A 16,720-nucleotide genomic window follows, 5' to 3' on the forward strand; every position below is an offset into this window, starting at 1 on the left:
AGTCTTCTCATCTGTAAAATTGAGAGAGCAGGTCTAAATGTCCTCTGAGGTACCACCTGTGGGGAAGGAAAGCCAGTCTAGCTGAAGCAGCAAGGTACCCTAAGATAGAGACAGGAGGTGGTATGTACCAGGCAAGCCAACCCACTGCCAGCATCTTGACCACAACTTATATAACACTTACATAATTAGCCCAGAACCCTGAACCTAAGAGCCTTGGGAATAGCATTGCTCAGAAGACCACTGGCCTGGCTTCCAAAGCCATCATTTAGAGGAGCAATCATTATGGAGAAAGGGCCCAATTTCCTTGCTTATCACCTGCACCAACTCTTGACCTACTGCAACCATAGCCAGGTAAAGGCAAGGAATGGCAGCAATCTCCAACCCCCAGACCACTGGTCCTGTTTCTAACCTAGTTTCTGAAGCTATCATCCCAGGAAGCAATTTTTGCAGAGATGTGATCTGGCATCTACTATTGGAGAGGTGGGGTGCAGGAACCCCTGCTTCTTCATTAGTTACAACTCCTGAAGATCTGGAAAATAAAATTCTCACCACCAAAGTCCTTCCCATTGTCAAATGCCAAATCCACATAGGATTATCAATAGAATTACTCTACGGACTGTCTGACTTGCAGATGGAACCAATATGTGTTCATTCTGTATCTGAATATTACCTCCTTGAGAATAGGAAGTGTCCTGTTTTTCTATTTGTATTTCCACTGTTTAGAACAGTACATACTAAGTTAGTGCTTGATACATACTACTCATTCATTCTTTCATAAATCTAGGATCCTATGATTCTGACCCTGAACATTCCTGTCTGACTCTTCATGAGTCTTTGAGGTTTTCTTGACAAAGATGTAGAGTGGTTTGCCATTTTCTTCTTCGAAGAAACTGAGGCAAATAGGGTTAAATAATTTACCCAGATTCATACAGATAGTAAGTGTCTGAGGCTGCATTTGAACTCAGGTCTTCCAGACTCCAGGCATGATGCTCTTTCCACTAAGCCACCCAGCTGACCCTGACTGCCCAACTTAAAAGACACAGATTTTACTACCAGTACTCTTCTTTCAAACTACGTGTGGACCATATCGGCCTATCGCTAATTTTTCTTCTCAAAGGAAGGAAATATATTCCCAAAGCAGAGAGCTCAGAGGACAGAAATCAGCCGGCTGGGCATCGCCACCAAGAACAAGGACGCAGCGGACAGAGCCGGGCGGGGCCATGGCAGCAGCCGCTGACAGGAGGGGGCGGGGCCACAGCAGCAGCTACGGACACCGGAGGGGGCGGGCCTGGGAAGCGAGGTCGCGCAAGGGGCGGGGCCGGCCGGCAGGGGGCGGGGCGGAGCACGGCGGGCCTGGCCGGGCAGCGATGGCGGCTGACGGGGACTGGCAGGATTTCTATGAGTTCCAGGAGCCGGCCCGGGGCCGCCTGGACCAGCAGAACCGTAACGCCGGGGCCAGGGCGCTTGACGACGAGGGAGGCGTCGGCTTCTCGGCGCTGGCGTGCGGCCTGGAGGAGAAGCTGAGCTTATGTTTCCGCCCCTCCAGTCCGGATGCCGAGGCTCCGAGGGCGGCGGTGAGGCCAATCACGGAGCGAAGCCTCCTGCAGGAGGATGAGTGAGTGCAGCCGGGGTCGGGCTCGAGGAACCGGCGGACAGGCGCCTCTCCCTCCTCCCCGTTCCCCGGCCTAGGCCTCTGTCCGCCGCGCAGTGTCCGGCTCTCCCACACCCTCTGCTGCTCCCCAAGTGAGAGACTTGCATCCCATTCCTCCCACTCCCCCCTCCCATCGAGTCCCCGCCTTTTCTCCCCTCCCAGACCGTGTCCTCCTCCCTCCCAGACCACGCCTTCTTCCCCCTCCCCTCCCAGACCACGTCTTCTTCCCCCCTCCCTTCCCAGCCCACGCCTTCCCCAAGCCCCATCTACCTCCTGAGGGCGCCCCACCCCCTCACCCCTCCTGCCCAGGAAGGCCCCGGGGTCAGAATCTTTTCTCTATGGGACCTCCAATCTCCTGCCCTTTCCTTCTCTTGAACCTCTGACATTCTCTTTCTGTGTGTTTTTTGGATACTGAAATCCCTGCTCTTCCCAATGCTAAATATCAAGGGTTCATGATAAAAGGGACTTGGTAGGAATGCTTTAATAGAGTTATATGTAGACATATCAAATATTTGTATCTCTTGAAGGAATCAGGGACTTAATTGATTTGAGTGTCTGGATATATAGGTATGTGTTTTTGTTGTTCAGCTGTTTTCTCTTTGACTCTTCCTGACCCCTTTTGGGGGTTTTAGCACATTTTACAAATGAGGAAACTGAGGCAAACAGTGTTAAGTGACCTGCCCAGGGTCACACAACTAGTTAGTGTCTGAGGCTGGATTTGAATTTAGGAATATGAGTTAAGAAGGATGAGGATTGAGGAAAAAAAACATTTATATTTGGCAGTTAAGACATTGTTAAATAATTTTGAAGAAAGCAATTTTGGTTGAATGATAAAGTTGAAAGCCAGACTGTAGAGAGTTAAGAGGAGAGTGAGAAGAAAAATTGCAAGTGTGATGTGGACAGCCTTCTCATGGAGTATAGCAACAAAAAGGAGGAGAGGTACCGGATAGCTAACAAGAATGATGGATCAGTTGAAGGGCTTTTGAGGATGGGGCAGACATAGGCATGCTTATAGACAGTATGGAAACAGCCGGTGTACAGGGAAGGATTGAAGAGAAGCAAGAGAGTAAGAATGATAGAGGGGACAATCTGCTGGAGAAGATGAGATGGAATAGGATCACTTGTGCATGTAGAGGGGTTTGCTTTGGCAAGGAGAAGGGCCATCTATTATGTAAGATAGGAGTGAAGGCAGAGAGAGTGGCAGAAATGAAGTGGGTGATGTGAGAAGACAGGAAAAGAGGGAGCTCTCAGTAAGTGGTTTCAAATTTTTCAGTGAAATATGAGTTCTCATCTGGGGGGGTCTGGGAGAGGGAGGTTTGAGAAGGGATGAAAAGGTTTGGAAAAACCACTGTGGTGAATGGGATAGTGAGTCAATTAGGGAGGTATAAAAGCAGTGCATTGTAGCAGTGAGGGCCCCGTTAAGTTTATGTATCATAAATTTGACATGAACCCAGTTAGCATGGTTTTATGATTTTTTTCAACTTCATTTGTGAGTAGTAAAAATGGGAGTGATAGTAGGAACAATGGGTGGTGGGAGTAATCCAAGCTAAGACTTGGCTATGCAATAACAGTAATAGGATAAAGGGGCAAGGTACTGCAAAGAAAAGGACAGTGTATAGCTGAAGTGGTTCACCAAAGGGTTTAGGTTGGGAAAGGATGAGAGTGTAGTCGGTGCAGAAGTGATGGCCTGGGAAAGAACTGAGGCTTATGTGATTAGTGCTTATGGTGAGAACAAAGAACAGGGTTTGGGTTTGAGGGCACATTGATAGATGTTTTATGTTGAAGTACCAAAATATATACGTGGTAAATGAAAATATATTGAAACTATTAAGTTCTTATCACGTACCAGGTGTGCAAAGCTTTTGGAAGAGATAGAGAGGGAGGGGGAAAGAAACACACAGAGAGAGAGAGAGAGAGAGAGAGAGAGAGAGAGAGAGAGAGAGAGAGAGAGAGAGAGAGAGAGAGAGACTGACTATTGATTTCATTACTGCCCCCAGAGCAAGAGGCAGAAAGTAGGGGGTAGGGACAGGAAATGATAGCAGGAAGATGGACAAGTGGTTAGGTGGGTTATGAAGGTGGATATGATCTAGTGTCTGTCCTAGTTAGTTAGAGTGGGCTAGTTTGTATTCACTCAGTCACTAAACAAGATCATTGAGCCCCAGGGCAAGAGTTCCTAAGATAAGTAAATTTCCCCACTGGGATCATGGTTTCTAAAAATCTGGGGTAGGGAAGTTCAGTTATTTTTGAATGATGCTAGGCCAGCTGGACAGAATCAGGGTAGCTATCATTAACAGGCAGATGGCCAGATGGCTGGCTGGATGTAAAGAGTATGTAGTGTGTGTGTGTGTATATGCACGCTTGCTTGCTTGCTTACATTTCTATACATACACAACCAGCAAAAGTTGAGATTTCAACATCTACCATTGCTACTACCCAAGGGAAAGTATTTCTTCTCTCTCCACTTTTATATTCTTGTAAAAACTTTTCTGTAAATTTTTGAAAGTGGTATTTATGTATATTGGGATTATGAATGAGAGGATTGCTCCAAAGTAGTTAGTAGGGTTATCATAGAGTGTGGATATGCAGCTGGAGTAGTAGAAAGAGCATTGAATTTGGAGTCAGTGACCTGGGTTTTGAATTCTGGTTTTACCTCTTATTAATTGTGTAACCCCAAGAACTTATGGCACAACTTCTCTGGATCTTGGTTTCCTCAGCTTGGTAATGAAGGAGTTGTACTCTATAACTTCTCATTTCCTTCTGGCTCTAAGTCTTTGATCCTGTAACCCATATAGTTTGGTTACATCTGTGCATAATATCCTTCCAGAACAAAATTTATATCTCTCCCACCCACATAACTACTACCCCTACTTCAGGCTCTTATTACCTCTTCCCTGGACTGTTATAATGACCTCTTATTCATTTCCCCCTGCTTCCAGTCTGTATTTCTCTCTGATTTATCCATCACATAGTTACCAAATTAGTATTTCTAATACACAGTCTTACTGTATTTCTACCTTGATCAACTTGTGCCCTATTGGCACTAGGATTAAATGCAAATTCAGCATCTCAAGCTTTGCACAACCTGGTTCCCACCTACCTTTCTAGAATTATTTCGTATCACTTCACTTTATGTTCCAGCCAAACAGGTCTATTATCTGTTCACTGAATTCATTGTTTTAGCTTTCATCTCTATGGACATCTCTGGCTACTATGTCTGGAATGTTGTTCTTCTGTCTCTGTCCTCCTTCCTCCACCCCCAAATGGCCCAGAAGTTGATGTTTTCTAATTCATGAAATTACCTTGTACTTATCTATGGATACTTTGTACCTTCCAGTAAACTATAAACTCTTATGATAGATATGGTTTCATTTTGGTTTTTGTATCCCCAGGGCCTACTACAGGGCGTGGCATATAGTAGGTACTTAAAAAATGTTTATTGAATGTCTGTTGAGTGATAATAAAATTTTTTTCCTCTATAGCTAATCTGAATCATTTCAATTCCAATTGTATTATTCTTAGCAGAGATAGAAGAGTTGTCATTATTCTGTCACATATTTGGAAGATTAAATTTACCTTTGGTTGTCTTTATAGGCAAACTGTTCCAATTCCTTTTTTCTCCTCATAGTCCCTAATTTTGGACTCTGGACCTTTTCCAAATATTAGTCATATCATTTTAATAAATCTTTGGCCAGTGCTAAATTATGCTTCACTCTGGGGATTACTGAAAAATCTTTAGGGAATATGTTAGACAGCTAGCCAGCTGAAAAATTAAAAGGGCTATGACATCTCTTTGAGGCGTGGTCTCAGAGAGCTGAAGAAAAGAAGGAATGGAGAGAATAGGAAGGGAAATGTGTGGGGAAGATACTCATTTGTATAATTCTTACTATGTCAAAGTACATTCCAAAGCCAGGTGTTATTTGGAATTAGCTGCATTTTGGGTTATTCGTTAAACTTTCCCCTCTGTTGACATATTGTATTGACATAATGCTCATTGTAGTAATACTACTTTTCATTACCTTTAATTCCTTACTCTCATTTTTATATCTTATTAGCAGGATTGCTCTTGAGTATATGTGTGTGTATGTGTGTGTGTGTATACACACACACATATATGTATATATGTATATGTGTGTATATACCCAACTGAATGCAGAATTCCAGAGAATAGCAAGGAAAAAAATTTTCTTGAATAAGCAGTGCAAAGAAATGGAGGAAAACAACAGAATGGGAAAGACAAGAGATTTCTTCAAGAAAATTAGAGATATCAAGGGAATATTTTATGTATAAATGGGCATGATAAAAGATAAAAATGGTGGGGACTTAACAGAAGCAGAAGAGATTAAGAAGTGACAAGATACCCACAAAAAACTCCCTTTACAATAAAGATCTTAACATCACTGATAACCATGATGGTATGGTTACTGATCTAGAACCAGACATCCTGGAGAATGAAGTCAAGTGGGCTTTAGAAAGCATTGCTAACAGTAAGGCAAGTGGAGGTGACAGAATTCTACCTGAGCTATTTGAAATCCTAAAAGGTGATGCTATTAAAGTGTTGTGCTCATTATGCCAGCGAATCTGGATAACTAACAGTGGCCACTGGATTGGAAAAGATTAGTTTACATCCCAATACTAAAGAAGGGCAATACCAACAAATGTTCAAATTACCAAATAATTGCATTCATTTTATACACCAGCAAGATTATGCTTAAGATTTTGCAAGCTAAGCTTTAGCAATATGTGAACTGAGAATTACCAGAAGAGCAGGCTGGTTTTTGAAGAGGCAGAGGGGCTAGAGACCAAATTGGGAACATTCACTGGATTATGGAGAAAGCAAAGGAGTTCCAGAAAAACATCTACTTCTGCTTCATTGACTACACTTTTTAAAGTCTTGGACGTGTGGATCACAACAAAATGTGGCAAGTCCTCAAAGAGATGGGAGTACCAGATCATCTTACTTGTTTCCTGAGGAACCTATGTGCGGACCAAGAAGCAACAGTTAGAACCGAACATGAAACAACTGATTGGTTTAAGATTGAAAAAGAAATACAACAAGGCTGTATATTGTCACCTTATTTATTTAACTTATATGCAGAGTACATCATGCAAAATTCTAGGCTGGATGAATCAAAAAGCTGGAATTAAGGTTGCTGGGAGAAGTATCAACAATCTCAGAAAAACCACTTTGATGGCAGAAAGTGAAGAAGCATTAAGATGTCTCCTGATGAGGGGGGTGCAAAAGCTGGCTTGAAGCTTAACATCAAGAAATCTAAGACTTTGACAACTAGTCCCATTACTTCCTGGCAAATAGAGGGAGAAGAAATGGAAGCAGTGTCAGATATTATATTCTTGGGCTCAAAGTTCACTTCAGAAGGTGACTACAGCCATGAAATTAAAAGATGTTTGCTCGTTGGAAGGAAAGCTATAGCAAATCTGGACAGCATACTAAAGAGCAGAGACAACCTTATTGGCAAAGGTCCGTTAGTCAGAACTGTGGTTTTTCCAGTAGCAATGTGTGGCTATTAGAGTTGAATTATAAGGAAAGCTGAGTACCACAGAATTGACACTTTTGAATTGTGGTGCTGGAGAAGACTTTTCAGAGCCTCTTGGACAACAAGGAGGTCAAATCTGTCACTACTTAAATTAATTTAGGCTATTCACTGGAATATAGAAGCTGGAAATTAAATACTTTGTCTACATAATGGTAAGGTTCTCCTGGTTCTGCTCATTTCACTCAGCATCAGTACATATAAGTCTTTCTAGGTTTTTCTAAAGTCTGCCTGCTCATCATTTCTTATAGCACAGTAGTATTCCATTACATTCATATACTACAACTTGTTCAACCATTCCCCAACTGATGGGCATCCCCTCAATTTCTAATTCTTTGCCACCACAAAAAGAGCTGCTATAAATATTTTTGTACATGTGGGTCCTGTTCCCATTAGTTTTATCTCTTTGGGATACAGGCCTAGAAATGGTTATTGCTGGGTCAAAGGGTATGCACAGTTTTATAGCCCTTTGGGCATAGTTCCCAATTGCTCTCCAGAATGGTTGGATCAGTTCATAACTCCACCAACAATGCGTTAGTGTTCCAGTTTCCTCACATCTTCTCCAGCATTTTCATTTTCTTGTTTTGTCATATTAGTCACTCTGATAGGTGTGATGTCGTACCTCAGAATTGTTTTGATTTGCATTTGTCTAATCAATAGTGATTTAGAGCATTTTTTTCATATGACTGTAGATTGCTTTAATTTCTTCCTCTGAAAACTGCCTGTTCATATCCTTTGACCATTTATCAGTTGGGGAATGATTTGTATTCTTATAAATTTGACTCGGTTCTTTATATATTTTAAAAATGAAGCCTTTATCAGAGACACTGGTTGTAAAAATTCTTTCCCAGTTTTCTGCTTCTCTCTTAATCTTGGTTACATTGCCTTTGTTAGTACAAAAGCTTTTCAATTTAATGTAATCAAAATTATCCATTTTGCATTTCATAGTGTTCTCTATTGTTTGGTCATAAATTCTTCCATTCTCCATAAATTTGACAGGCAAACTATTCCTTGCTGTCCTAGTTTGCTTATAGTATCAACCTTTGTATCTAAATTGTGTACCCATTTTGATTTTATTTTGATATATGGTGTAAGATGTTAGTCCAGTCCTTCTTAATTCTAGTGCCTTCTCTCCACTAATTATTTATCCTGTATATAACTTGTTTGTATGTATTTGTTTGCTTGATGTCTCCCTTATTAGATTGTAAGCTTTTTGAGGGCAGGGACTGTCTTTTTCCTTGCTTTATATCACCAGCTCTTAGCGTAGTGCCTGGTGCATAGTAGGTGCTTAATAAATGCTTCTTGACATGATAGTATTGGTTAGCAGCCAATTTTTCTTTTTAATTGTCTTCTAACTTTTCTTCTATCTTGAAGAGGACTGTGCTGCACTTTAGTGGAATCAGTAACAGCTTATCCAGTTGCTAGGTCCTTGTGAAAGTCTTTGCTTATTTTCTAAAGATTAATTAGGCTTTTTTGAAGCAATAATTTTGTCAGTTTTTCATTTTTTATCACTCCCTTATTCTCAGGTGTGAGATTTTTTTGTTGTAGCCTTGAATTACCCTTGGAACACACTTGACTTCCTCTCACCAATAACCTTTGTATTATTTCTAATGCTGAAGTGTACTCTTAAAAACAAAGCATTTATTTGCTCTCCCTTTTTCCTTTCTCACCACTGGAAAGAAGAGAAAAGAAAAACAAAATTCTTGTAACAAATAGTTAAGTAAAAAAGTTCCCATGTTGGCTTTGTCCAAAAATGTATGTCTTATTCTAGTGCCTTGATGGACTCATCAACTCTAAGGAGATGGATGACTTTCTATATAATTGGTCTTCTGGAATCATGATCGGTCATTATGTTGGCCAGACTTCTTTAGTATTTCAAAGTTTTATGATGATGTTACAGTATTAGCATCAATATAGCATAGTATTGCTCTCTTGTTTCTGCTCACTTGCCTGTACTATTTCATACAAATCTTCCCAATTTTCTCTGAAACTATCCTCTTCATTGTTTCTTATAGAATAGTTGTATTCCATTATATTCATGTATCTTAATTTGTTCAGCCATTCATCAGTTAATGAACACTTGTTTAGATTGCAGTTCTTTGTGTTCTTTAAGAGATATAAACTTATTTGGATCCATTTTTTTCAGTTCAAGAAAAAAATTCACTCAAATGATGAAGTGCTTTTGCCAACTACTTCATTGTGAACCTTTTTGGTTTGACCTCAAGTTCTGAAGCTTCCTTTCCTTTTCTGCAATCTTTGCAACTAGCACCTCAGTCAGATCCTCATTCAGTGTTCTTTCAGAATTCTTTGTGTATGTTTCCTTGGAATAATATCTGTTTTTCAAAACCCCAGTATAAGAATCATAGCAAAAGAGGTAAGTGAAGCATGGAAATTCAGCACTAACCTGACCAACCTTAAGAGAATGAATTTAAGCTGGGGAAATCTGGTTAATCTGGTTTCATCTAGTCATGGGTCAGACACTAGTCAACCTAGTGTCAATAGAAGCATACACTTATGACCGTTGCTGTCACAAAATGAAATCATATCAATGTTATTACTTGTTCTAAATAATCTTCACATCACTGTACCTAAGAGGATTGTTAGGAAAGTACTTTTTCAAATCTTAAGGTATTATGAAAATATGTATTATTAAATGGCTGTGCTGGTTAGTGGCAAAAAAGGCCTGGAGTTCCTGTCTCTAAATTTCTAATCTAGTATTATTTTCACGATCTATATCTATATGTATACACGTATATGTATATATGTAATATACACATATATGCACATACACAGACACACACATATATACATACATATATACACATATAATAAATTCAGCAAGTATTTAAGTGCTTATTTTGTGCTAGGCACTAGGAACACAAAGACAAAAACCAAAGAATACCTTCCCTCAAAGAGTTTATTGGGGAAAACGACTAAGATCTTTGTAGGCAAATGGGTTGATAGTTACTGTTCTCTTTGTCACCTTTTTGGGGGGTAATAATAAGGTTATGAGGGTGTGTTTTTTATTCCTTTGGTGTTTTCCCTTCTTTTATATACCTTGAGAATTGGTCTCTTTGTGCCCCACAAGTTGTCTCTTTCATCATGGACTTCCTCTGTTTATATTTGATCTAGTCCAGTTTCTTTTCTCATCTTTATTTTCTCTGATTTTTGAGTCTAAAATCATAGGTTCATAGTCCTTGATGGTGAAAAGGGTTTGTTGTAAAAATTTCAGGTATCTTTTCCATTTTAAAAAATGTTTCTTCTTCTCTAATTTATCCTTAAATAGACAGTTCTCACTTTACAAATATTCATATTAGATAAATTCACATTATGTATTTTCAAATTCTAAAAGAATTCTAAAAGAACTGTTAAATGAGGATCCGATTAAGCTGTAAGCTGCAAAGATTGCAGAAGAAAGAGAAGCTTCAGAACCTGAGGTGGAACCAATAAGGTTTGTAACAAAACAGTTGGCAGAAGCATTTCATCATTTGAGTAAATTTTTTTCTTATATTGAAAAAGTGGATTCAAATATTTCAATAATTTTAAAAGTTCAAAGACTGAGGATAATATTGCTTGCTATGGTCAGATATATGATGAAAAAAGAGAACCACTGTCTGAATGTTTCTGATAGCTTCATAAAAAAGTTGCACAGCCAGCCATTCTAGGTGCAGTGGGTGGGAAAAGGGCAAGATACCGTGTACCTGTGTTAACTTTACTGTACAGTACTGTGCATACTTTGTCTTTAACTTTACCTTTCATTTCATAATTCTGTTTATTATCATGGTATGGTATTTAATATGTCTGTATTTTAGTACATTTTATGTCTTGCCTAAAAGTTTTTTTGTATGTGCCTTTGTTATATAGTCTTAAGTGAAGTGGATAGGTAGGGGCAAATTCACATTATATTAAAATTGTTCAGGTAAAGGTCTGTGGAATGGCTGCTTATGTAAAGCAACAACTATCTGTACTTTTAGGATAACTTTGCCTAGTTGTGTTTCTCACCAAGCTATCTTCAGACTTTTTCCTCTCCACTGCTTCTTGAGGTTTTCTGATGCAACAGCCTTCCTATTTATATTGCTGGTTGGAAGTTAGGTATTTTACCTGCAGTAGGTATAAGCTATAAAATTTTTGACCACTTTCTTCCCTTTCCACTATTAAATCCTACACTGAAAGAGGAAATGAGAATTTCTATCAGTCTTTTCTTTACCTAACATTTTGTACCTCTATCATGAACCCTTGTTTTTCCTCATATTTCTATCTTTAATTCAGATTCATAATGAGTTCTGACACCAGACCTGTTCAGTAGAGAGCCAAGGATCATGCATTGCTGTGACAAAGTTTAGAGGTTTGGAAATCAGTTAAAAAAAAATGTATCTTTGAACATAAGGTGCAAAGACAAGGTAATAGGGTAAATAACCTGGGATTTTTACTGTACCAAGAGCCTTGGTTCAAATTCTGGCTCAGCCGCTGAGACCATGGCCAACTCACTTACACTGTGAGAGCCTTAGTTTCCTTATCTGTAAGATGTGGATAATAATACTTGCGTACCTACCTCAAAGGGTTGTTGAGAGGATTCAGTTAGATAAATAAAGTGTGTAAAATGTTTTACAAACTTTAAAGGTATGATATCATGCTAGTTGTTATGATGTTCTGTTTGTAGAAGCTAAGGACTGGTAAGAAATTGAATTTGTGGTAACATTACATCCACATTATCTTTCTTCAGAACTTTTTTGTCCCAAATCTAATTGAGTTATAATTCTGCCTTTTCACTTAAAAAATGTACTCTACTTATTCTATTGTTACTTTTCCTAAAATTACCATTTTAATATATTTTTCATTTTTACACATTATGATTTGGTTTTCTTTCTGTACTGGAGGTTTCAAATACACACACACACACACACACACACATATAGTTTCAAATCTTGGGTCTGCTCCTTAGTACTTGTGTGAATTTGGAAAATTCACTTAACCTTTCTGCTCCTGATTTCCTGATTTATAAATTATATATCCTTTCCTGATATAATGTCTTAGGTCCCTTCTACCTCTAAATTCTGTTCTTCTGTAATATTCAGTTTTTGAGAAAATGAGAAATCTTGTAAAATTTTAACTTACATTGACTATAGTTTTTTCTTTTCTCAAGGATTTGGAATGCATTAACAGATAATTATGGTAATGTGATGCCAGTAGATTGGAAGTCTTCTCATACCAGAACTTTGCATTTGCTCACCTTGAACCTCTCTGAAAAGGGGGTAAGTCCTCAATTTGCCCATTTATTTTCTGATTATCCTATTTTTGAAAATTGATATTAAAGTATGTGTAACTGGCTTAAGAATCCAAAGCTTAAGAATCTGAATTCTGACTTATATAGATATTTCATTGCTGAATTAGAAACTCATTAAGCTACAAATTCACAATTGTGCTCCACTCCAAACTTAAAGAATTTGGAAGTATCTAGTATTGCCATCTTGTCCCATAAGCTATCACAACTTCTTATCCTGTGTTATTTATATCTGTGGACTCCCATAAATCCAACTGATCTTCAAATATTATGTGGATACCATTATACCAACTAGGCTGTTTATTTGTTATACCTTGCTCTTGTTTCCTGAACAGACTACTTCCTTTTTTGTTCTTATATGTCTTGGTTGATCTTTTATGCTGCTTCTTGTTTATAGTATGGCATTGACAATATAGCATAGCTTTGTGCCTCCACCATGCATTTTTCCATTGCCCTTTGGGTCACTAGCAATTTTAATTTTGTGGAAATTGTGGTAGTCCATGATTCCAACCATATAGTATCATTGGTATTAAAAACAATAATTTTTTTTTCCAGAGAGAAGGTTGGGGTAATTTATTTTTTATTTTTTTTAAATTAAAAAAAAATTTATTTTTTATCATTTTTAGGCAATTGGGGTTAAGTGACTTGCTCAGGGTCACAGAGCTAGTAAGTGTCAAATGTTTGGTCTGAGGCCAGATTTGAACTCAGGTCCTCCTAATTCCAGGGCAGATGCTCTATCCACTGTGCCACCTAGCTTCTCTGGGTTGGGGTCATTTAAAGTTCCCAAATGCAATACACATGATTCTGTTCATCTTATTAATTTCTAGATTCAGCTCGTTGTCCATCTGTAATCTATAGCTAAGACATACGTACTAATTGACTGGTGTTATAAGTTAGCTGTTCACCTACATGTCATAGTTTAGATAATACAATTTTAAGTTACATTTCAGCAAAAGGCAATGGTCAGCAATGGTCAACACTTTATGCTACTCACTTTTGACTTGCTAAATGATAGTATAAAGTAAGAAAATCAGTTACTCCTTAAATGTACTTTTATGTTTGGAACAGAGTGCTAACATAGATATAATCTGTTTATTTATTAGATGATTATTGTTTAACTTGAGCCAGGATGTAAGCCTGTTAATACCAGGAATTGTTTTGTTTCATTTTTGTTTTTATATCGCTAGAGCCTAGCACAATTCCTTGTATATAGCAGGTGATTACTAAATGTTTGTGGGACTGAATTTCCTGGAGAAGAGAAGAGTTGGGCGGGGTGGAGTATGTGATTGTAGTCTTCAAATATGGAGGAAGGATTAGATTTCTTCTGTTTGACCCCAAGGTGGGGAACCAGAAACAGTGGGAGGAAAATGGGAGGACAATTTCAGCTTGTTGTCAACACCTGCACAATCAGAGCCATTAAAAAGTTGAATGGGCTACCTCAGTAAATATTAGGTACCCCCTTCTTGGAGAACTTCAAATAGAGACTATAAGACCAAGTGTCATGTGGGGATTTCTTTTGTGTGTATTGGAATGGGTGGCTGCTGAGGTCCCTTCCAGTTGTCACATTTTATGATTTTGTGATTGTCTGAGTTAGAGGTGAGGAAGGTATGTATTCCAGGATCAGAATAGTCAAAGTGCAAAGGATAGATCAGTGTAAAGGCATGGAGATTGGAAATAGTGTCCAAGATGTGAGGACCAAGGCCCATTTGGCTGAATCATAGAGTGCAGAAAGGGAAGTGATATATGATGAGGTTAGAAATATAGATTGGGCACAGGTTGTGAAGGGCTTTGAAAGACAAACAGGAATTTATAGTGTAGACTAGAGACAATGTGGAGCCTCTGGAGTTTGAATAGGGATCTGACATGATCAGATCTGTGCTTAAGGAAAATGACTTTGGCAGCTGTATGTAAGAGAGATTTGAGTGGGAACCAGGAAAATAACATATATAATAACTGTAATAATGCCAACAAAAAGAACAGTAATATAAAAATGAATGCTGTGTAATTATAGTGACTGATCTTGGCCCTAGTGAAGAGGGAAGGAAATATACCTCCCTCTTGTTAGTAGGGAGGCATATCCTCATTTACCTCTTGTCTCCATGCCTTTTGCACTGGCCATCCTCCATGCTTGCATGTACTTTTTCCTTAGCTCTGCTTCATAGAGTCCTTCTCTTTCAAGATACAGCTCAAGCATTATTTCTTACGTAAAGCCTTTACTGATGCTCCTTACTGCTGGTGCCCTCTTTCATTAACTGCCCTGTATTTTATTACCTTTTATTTATCCTCTATATATTTAAACGTGTGCATGTTTTATTCTCCATTTGAATGTAAACTCCTTGAGAGGAGGAGTTATTTTGTATTTGTATCTTTAGCACCTAGCACAGAGAGTGACTCACTAAGAAAGGAAGAGAACAAAAGCAGTGGTGTCTCACACAATATATATGTTTTTGTTTGTTTTTTTTTTTGGTGAAGCCGTTGGGGTTAAGTGACTTGCCCAGGGTCACACAGCTAGTTAAGTGTCAAGGGTCTGAGGCTGGATTTAAACTCAGGTACTCCTGATTCCAAGGCCAGAGCTCTATCCATTGTGCCACCTGGCTGCCCCAGAATATGGTTTACATCCATAATTCCTTGGTCCTGCCATCAAAAGGTGGGAAGTGTACTTTGTCATCTCTTTTTTGGCTCCAAAATCAGGCAAAATTACACAGCATTCAGCTTCATCTTACTCTTTTTTTGTTTGTTTGTTTACATTGCATTATTCTTTATATATGTTGTTTTCATGGTTCTGCTGACTTCACTCTCACCAGTTTTTCTCCTGTTTCTCTGAACTCTTGATGCTTTGTTTCTTAAGATATTCTGTTAAATTCCTTATACTATAGTTTGTTCAACCATTCTCCAGTTGACAACTTTTAATCTCTGGATATCCTCTTAAGCAATGGCTGTACCCTCTCTCCTCCCCTGACATAATACTGATCCTAAGTGGGGAGTTGAAATACTCCTTGGTCATCACTGTCACTTCCTTTGAAGTCAACTTCCAGCAGCCCTTCTTTCTTCCAAGTCCACTCAATCAAAATTTTTCATTCAATCTAATTTGTGGTGGTTTTAGTATACTGACCCTCCAGGTCATTCTCCCACATTTTTCAGAGTTCACCACCTTACTCTCTTCCCCAACTTTGTCCTCATACTAGGGGAGTTTAATATTCCTATAAATGCTCCCTCAGATTTGCTAACCTCCTAATGCCTTAGCCTCTTTAAGTCCTATGATTTACTCCTTTACTCTACCTCATCTGTTTCCTTAATTAAAAAGCTGTCATTTCTCTATCTGACCATAACCACTTGTCATCCCAGCTCTCCCTATGGATCACCCCTCCTAAAGCTATTCCCATTGAGACCTTCAGTTCATCCACCCCTCCATGATAGGGAAGTAGGTCTTGTTGAGATGCATGTGCCAACTGCCCTGGCTGGTAGTCTAACCACCTTTCCTAATCTGCTCACTTGAGTCCCTTCATAAGTTGTAGTATATCTATCTCTATCTCTCTGCTAGAAGAGAGAGTTCTGTCTTTGGCTTTGTCCTGCTGCACCCTTGCAAGCTGTCCCTTGGCAGCTTGAAAAGAACTAGAGTGCCACAGCGGATAGAGCACAGGGCCTGGAATCAGGAAGACCTGAGTTAAAATCCAGTCTCAGCACTAACTAGCTGTGTGTCCCTAAGTAAGTTACTAAATCTATTTGCCTCAGTTTCCTCAGCTGTAAAGTAGAGAAAATAGCATCTACCTTGCAGAGGTGTCATGTGAATCAAATGAAATAGTATTTGTAAAGCACTTAGAAAAGTGCCTGGCACATAGTAGGTGCTATATAAATGCTTGTTCTCTCCTTCCTTTCTCCCCACCTCTAACCCCCAGTACTTTTATGGGTAATTCATTATCCCTGGAATAAATTCACTTTCCTCCCTTTCTAATCTCAAGTAGTTGAGATTATTTCTACTTTATACTCTATTTTTGAATTTCTTGCCCTCCTGCCCTGTTGACAACTTACCTTTTGGCAAACCTTAGTCCTAAATGAGACCCACAATCTACCCTCTCTACTCCTACTTACAAGCTACTAAATGCAGCTGGAAGAAATCTCATAATCAGGCGGACAGGGTACATTACAAATTCATGTTATTCAATCTCAGCTGGGCTCTCTGGTGTAGCAAGCTGGTCCTTTTATTTCTCCCTAATTGATTCCCTATCTTGCTCCACACAA

The 16,720-nt window shown here is 39.0% G+C and overlaps 1 protein-coding gene across 2 annotated transcripts in view; it reads left to right on the forward strand.

Moving 5' to 3' along the window:
- The first annotated feature begins 1,322 nt into the window (after window positions 1–1,322).
- The window catches only part of FEZ2 (fasciculation and elongation protein zeta 2), a 54,086-nt gene continuing 38,688 nt past the window's right edge, over window positions 1,323–16,720 (forward strand). The window contains exons 1-2 of one of the 2 annotated variants that reach the window (XM_020992697.2): window positions 1,323–1,615; window positions 12,344–12,452. In XM_020992697.2, coding sequence (XP_020848356.1) covers window positions 1,368–1,615; window positions 12,344–12,452 — 357 coding nt within the window. In that variant the 5' untranslated portion in view covers window positions 1,323–1,367. The remainder of the gene's footprint in view (window positions 1,616–12,343; window positions 12,453–16,720) is intronic. The other variant, XM_020992698.2, reaches the window with a different exon arrangement.

The sequence above is a fragment of the Phascolarctos cinereus genome, unplaced genomic scaffold (assembly GCF_003287225.1).
Source record: "Phascolarctos cinereus isolate Bilbo 61053 unplaced genomic scaffold, phaCin_HiC Scaffold_2;HRSCAF=192, whole genome shotgun sequence".
NCBI lineage: Eukaryota > Metazoa > Chordata > Mammalia > Diprotodontia > Phascolarctidae > Phascolarctos > Phascolarctos cinereus.